Below are 6,480 nucleotides of genomic sequence, written 5' to 3'. Positions count from 1 at the left end.
CCGCAGTCTCTATCCATTTTCATAAAATATTATGCAGTCTCTAATAAAAAGTAAATAACAAAAACGATCCCTACATTCACGTTTTATGTAAGTTTTTGGTCTAATACATAGACTGCAAACTACTAAAGAGTAGGTTCAGTAGGTTGGGCTCATTTACACCCACAAACTAACCCAACGAAAATTTTTCTGACAAGATTCATAGCCCAACTAAAACAAGTAACCTACTCCAAATACAAACCAAAATCTGACCGTCAAAAAGTATCCCTGTTTCCAGTCCAAAAAAATGATTCCTGTTTCCAGTCCAATTCAGACCAACGAAAAGTACAAATATACCCTCCAAAAGAAATGTTTTTATCCTTTTGAAAAAAAAATCAGACACTACGCCTCTTCTACCAGACAAAGTTGACACATGATCTACCACAAACATTTTTCACATAAATACTAAAAAAAAGTATAATTTGATTATTTATGTAATAAATAATAATTATTTGTAATTTGTAGCATCTTTGATTTTGGGTGATCCATTTTCTTCTAGTCTTCTAGCATCGACTAAAAGCAACGGAAGCAGAAACACACGTAGTGAAAGGAAGAAAGACTCAGAATTCGGAAGTACAAACTAAAACACTTCCAATGGCTCAACTATCCTCTTTCACGTGCACCCCACGCGCCCCTTCCACCACCTCGCAAAACCCTAATTCCCTCTTTCCATTTTCTCTTTCTCCCCTTCGCTTCCCATTCCCTCTCTCTCCACGCTCTCAAACCTTCCCTTCTATCCGCCTCGCCGCCTCCTCCCCTGCCGGCGGTGGCTCCGGCGACGTTGACAAGGCCTCCGCGAAGATCTCCGATGAATGGGGTGAGGATTACGAGCCCGAGCCCGAAGCGGCGTTCACCAAGCTTCCCGATTCTGACCCTCCCAGGGACGAAGATGAGTGGGAGGAAGGAGGACGTGATGGCGCCGGCGGTTACATCGAAGGCGGAAACGGAACTCCGGCTGCCACGCCTAAGGATGTTTCGGCGGAGGAGGAGGGGAAGCTGGAGGGTCTGAAGCGGGCTCTAGTGGACAGTGTTTATGGGACTCAGCTCGGGTTTCGGGCAGGGTCGGAGGTCCGGGCCGAGGTATCCGAGTTGGTGACTCAGTTGGAAGCGGCAAACCCGACGCCTAACCCGGTTGAGGAACCCGCGCTTCTCGATGGAACTTGGGTGTTGCTGTAAGTCTGAGCTGAATTTTATTCAACTATGCTTTTCATGTTAATGCATATTTAGTTATGAATAGTTGCAGCTCAAGTGAACTATGCTTCTCGTTGAGTAATGAAACTTTGATTTTGATTGATATGATCGTTGCATGCTGTTGTGTAAATGGAACATGCAATCTAGGTCATGCCTTGGGGAAATGGTTATAGGGTTTGGGACTGCATGCTTTCATTGGGGGGAAGAGAAAGGAAAAAAAAAAAAAAAGAGATGATTTTTACTGTTTTAGGCAATACTGTGCTTTATGCTTATCTTGATGTATTCTGATTTCTGGCAGAAATAGTGGAAATTTTCATTGGTACTGAATATTGATGAATACGAAGCAAAGTCAAAATTTCTGTTTATTTTGTGATTCACAATCCTTTCGGTTGCTGTGCTTTTAAAACTGATGTCAGGTACACTGCATCTTCGGAACTTTTACCTCTTCTAGCAGTTGGATCGTTACCTTTGTTGAAGGTGGACAAGATTTCACAAACAATCGATACTGGTAGCTTGACCATTATAAACTCCATCACATTATCTAGTCCTTTTACCACTTTGTCTTTCAGTGCATCTGCCTCATTTGAAGTTCGAACCCCTACAAGAATACAGGTATCTTCTCATGAAAATTTTAGTATTTCACCATCTCACAAATTAGAAAGACAAAATTTGCTTGACTCTTTGTTTTAACACCTTGAGGTGCCAAAAAGTGCATTCGTAGTTTAATTGAAGTTTATTGTTACAATAAGGGAAAATGTAACATACTTGACTAGTTGACTCTATTGCATTATCTTACAGTAAATATTTGCTAGTGGAGCATTCAATCATAACGTTCATAGTAAAAAGTCAAAGATTAAGAGGTTCATTGTAAAAACCCCTAAGCTGCCTGCTGCTAAGAGTGCCAGAGACCGAAATTAGTCATATCTTGTATATCTTTGTCATTACAAATAGGAAGCTGGATGAGTAGGCTTATGAATATTTGCAATTATCTACTAGGTGTTTCGGCCTTAAGGTGGGTCACATCTTAACCAAAAAACCATGCCTAAGTTACCAAAGGGAAGAGGCACACACCTCCTCGTATGAGAGAACTGACTCAACCAGTTCTTAAATTAAGAATGATAAAGTGAGGAGGTTGATAAAGTGAGAAAGTGAGTGTCTAATCATTCTTAAATTAAGATAACGAGGCTCATAAACGATGGAAGTTATAAATTCAATGGTAATTAACCCCCTCACTTTACGGATCTGCTCACTTTAGAGGATCTTTTTCCATTACGCATGGATGCTGAATTCCGCTTTTGTGTTTTGGGATTTACCTCCTCCTGAGTTAGCTAGGATTCTTTGTGAAGATGATATATGGGTTACCTTACCCTGTTTAGTTTGTATCTAGGTTCCTTTTGTTTTGGGCTTTTGCCCCGTTTCAATACGAAAAAGAGTTATCTTTCTCTTTCTCTATTGAAAGAACCTTAATTGAATAGCGAAACCGAATCGTTGCTCGGAAGAAATCCTTAATTAAGGCCTTCTTCATTCACCAATATAACAATAAGGTTATTTTAAGTTCTCTAACTAAATTGCTTTTTTAATAAGCTCCTGTATTATGAAAACTGACAACTGCATTCTCTTATTTGTGATAATGTAAAAAAGTAAATTACGTATGAATTATGATATAAGCTGATATGGTTGCATGCAAATGTTTTTGCTTTTCCAATGTTAATAATAATACAATGGTGCAATCCAATGTTTGTTGTATCCTGCATGTTAAATAAGTTTCCTCAGCTTGCATAGATGACTAGAAAACTCTTGCTAACATTTCTAAATGCAAACAGGTTACATTTAAAGAAGGTTCATTCAATCCTCCAGAGATAAAGTCTCGACCTGAACTGCCAGAAGATGTAGACGTTTTTGGCCAAAGGATCAGCCTTTCACCTCTGCAACAATCTCTTGGTCCTCTGCAAGATGCAGTGGCAAACATTTCACGTGCCATATCCGGTCAGCCACCTCTCAAGGTTCCCATTCCTGGTGAGAGGACTAGTTCATGGCTTATTACTACATATCTTGATAAGGACTTCAGAATATCAAGGGGAGATGGCGGTCTTTTTGTCCTTGCCAAAGAAGGGAGTCCCCTTCTTGATTAGTGGGAGGAAATATTAGTTCCTCCCTTCTCACCCCACCCCATCCCCGTCCCCCAAAAACGGTATATAAAAAGGTTACATTCTTTTCTGATTTTGTTTTTTTTTTTGTTTATTTCTTTTCTTTTACCTCTCAAGTTGTTGTAATATTGTATATTTAAATATTTCACACAATGATAAAGGGGCTCTCGATCGTTGATCATCAAAATGAAGAAAACATTGAAGAGAATTTTTCAACCTGCCCTTGCTTACCATATATGGTCAGTACTCAGTAGGGGCTTAATCTTGTTTTCTCTACACACCCAGTGTCCGGTGATTTAGAGGCTTACAGCTTTCTTACTCCATCGAAGTTTATTATATTTGTTTTCATGCTTTACAGTTTACAGATTGGGAGCTTTAACTCCAAAAATCCATCTTCGGCACAACCTAAAATGCAACGAGAATGACAATATAGTAGACAAATAGCAGCATACTTTGGTACTGGTTACTTCCGTCTAGCATTAAATTTTATAAGAAATAATTGAAGTGATTGAATGGTGTTAAAATTGTACTACCCATCTTTCCTATACCCATATCATTAGAGAGAAATGAATGGATTTTTTACCTCAAGTTTTAAATGACTTTACCACATTTTTATTGGAATACCAAACAAAGAGTTGCACTAGTTGCCAAGAAAATGAAATCAAATATGAAACCTACAAGCATACAATATATAAGAATATCATCATATATGATCAAGTCAAGAAATTTTGTGTGTATCTTTGATTAGAAGGTAAAGGTGGGATGAAGATATGGGACCTTTATTGAGTAAACTTACACAAAATCTTATTGAGTAAATTTAATACAAGCAAAAGACAAATTACAAAAATATTGAATTTGGACACACATTTGAATCCCATCAAGCTCGCTATCAGCTTCATTTTCTTTTCTCTTTCCCAAATGTAACTTAAGTATTGTTCAGTTCAGTATTATTATCGACAACACCTGTGATATTAACAACTGATTCTTCAACTAAAACTCAGAACAAATGCACATAACAACTCGTCATGCAAAATGAAGCTTGACAGACCATAAAAAGTACAAAAGAGACGAGAAAAATAAAAACAAAAAACCTTAAGGCTACCATCCCCATCAGTGTATGAAATTGCCACATAAACATCATTCTTTAACTACCTTTTCCTTTTCTTTTTTTAAAAATGGCCTAAACAAAAATACGGGTGACGTAAACCACTAGCAAAGAGATGGAGAGCTAGTTTCGCAGCATCCATTGCATGATGTCCTTCCTAAATACACCTCCTGACTCATTCATTCTATAATTTGATCTAGAGACTTCAGGAGCATAGATGCTGAGGTTCCTGCCATGGACACTAGTCCCGGCAGGATTCGGTGGTCGAGTCATCCTTGAAATGGTAGGAAAAGGTCTTTTCCTCAACGAGGTAAAGAGATGCCTATCGGAGTCCTTCTTGAAGGATCCAAAATAACCAGTAGGCTTGTTGTTGGAAGCTCCAGTTGAATTCTTTGTCAGTTTTTCACTTGAGCTGCCACTGGGAAGTGATCCAGAAGGAGCACCTCGAATTCCAGCTGATGGCTTCATCCGATCTAGCCATCGCAAAATTGTGTTTCCAAGATTCCGTCCTGCTTCTATGTCTCTATCTTGAATGTTTCTATGAACTTTGACTACTACGTCAAATACAGCACGGGTCCGCCTGTGAAGCACCAAAACAAAAGTCCAATAATGAAATTGTAAGACAGTGATGCATCCATACCAAAGCACTGAGGTGCCTAAGTGAAACAAAACTCAGTAACAAATTACAACGATGAATAAAGTAAGAAACTGATGCTAATAATTGACCCCAAAAACTTTGTGATCTCAGAAGACAATAAGTAAATCATTGGCTCTCAAATATTTGTAATACGACACAGCTGTTGTCCTCCAAGATTTCATATTTGGATGTAGCAATGCATTAACACAATCCAGTCACACAATTATTAATTAAATGAATCAACCTTTCTCCCAACCACCTTTCCATCAGTAATATTCACTTTAGAGTGTGTGTGAACAATTAGAAGTGCTATGAAATATAATCTACAAACTTTCACCAGGCCCCACAAATTTCGTTGTAATATAACCTTTGCTATGTCAAAGAAATAAATATTCAAGGCTTTAAGCTTCTCCAAAGATACAAATGTGATTTACAAGAACTCAAGCTAGTATCTGGTTTTATGATATTTTTCTAATCACGAATAACAGGAAACATATAAAAAACCAAACATCCCTGCACTATGCTTGTGTGTGAAACAAATTAACAAACACCTAACCTGCTTATTGAATAATATCTTCAAAGCTAATTTAAAAAGACTACCTAAAGTAATTACACTCAAATCACACATTTGGACAACAACCAAACCAGATGCAAACTTTACATAATTACATAATTACATTTTTGGCATCATTTAGTTATTTATTGGTTATATATCAGAATCATCGATTGAATCCTTAAAATTCCTCACAACTAAATAAACAAACACCGAAATGCACATTGCTGTCAATCACGTAGCTACCTAAAAACACAAATGAAAAGAAAAAATAATCACACTTGAGAGCATGTTACATGTATTCATCAACAAGAACAATATCACACGCATCTCTAGATTCACGACTTAATAAACGAGAGCGAAAGAAACAAAGAAAGAAATAAGAGAGGTATAGGTACCTGTGAAGGAAATCGCGGACCTTAGGGTGGTTAGGGCTAATGAGCTTGCGCTGAATCCTGAGGGCAAGCCTGTAAGTTCGTTTCAGACCCAGAAAATACGCAGTTCCAAGTGTTATCTCCCACAGCACCATTCTGATCTCTTCTCATATGAAATTACAATGTTTCACCTATTATAATTAATTTTTAATAATCATAGAGTAAGCGATGATGAAATTGTTTCCTGCTGCACAAGCTTGCTTTTTTTTAATATATTCTTTTTACTTGTTCTCCACTCTCCCAGAATTTTCGTAACTTCGTTCTACGCCCTTTTTCCTGTGTGCCCTCGCGGTGCCTTCTCTGCCGTTCGATTCTGGTTATGAATTTTATATCTGGCCCATTGGGCCTGGCCCAACGTGACGCCCGCCCAAAACGCA

The 6,480-nt window shown here is 38.1% G+C and overlaps 2 protein-coding genes across 2 annotated transcripts; one reads left to right on the top strand and one right to left on the bottom strand.

The window, feature by feature from the left end:
- LOC107642349 (plastoglobulin-1, chloroplastic) lies at nucleotides 541–3,463 on the top strand. The gene is made up of 3 exons (XM_016345674.2): nucleotides 541–1,208; nucleotides 1,644–1,839; nucleotides 3,051–3,463. Exons 1-3 carry the CDS (start codon nucleotides 631–633, stop codon nucleotides 3,357–3,359), a joined length of 1,083 nt encoding a protein of 360 aa, XP_016201160.1. The 5' UTR covers nucleotides 541–630; the 3' UTR covers nucleotides 3,360–3,463.
- Nucleotides 4,465–6,397, bottom strand: LOC107642347. Its single transcript, XM_016345673.2, has 2 exons — nucleotides 6,068–6,397; nucleotides 4,465–5,059 (listed from the first exon to the last, which is right to left on the bottom strand). The coding sequence occupies exons 1-2, from the start codon at nucleotides 6,196–6,198 to the stop codon at nucleotides 4,603–4,605; spliced, it is 588 nt and encodes a 195-aa protein (XP_016201159.1). The 5' UTR covers nucleotides 6,199–6,397; the 3' UTR covers nucleotides 4,465–4,602.

Source organism: Arachis ipaensis, chromosome B05, assembly GCF_000816755.2.
Source record: "Arachis ipaensis cultivar K30076 chromosome B05, Araip1.1, whole genome shotgun sequence".
Taxonomy (NCBI): domain Eukaryota; kingdom Viridiplantae; phylum Streptophyta; class Magnoliopsida; order Fabales; family Fabaceae; genus Arachis; species Arachis ipaensis.
This window is presented reverse-complemented; position numbering and strand designations above follow the sequence as displayed.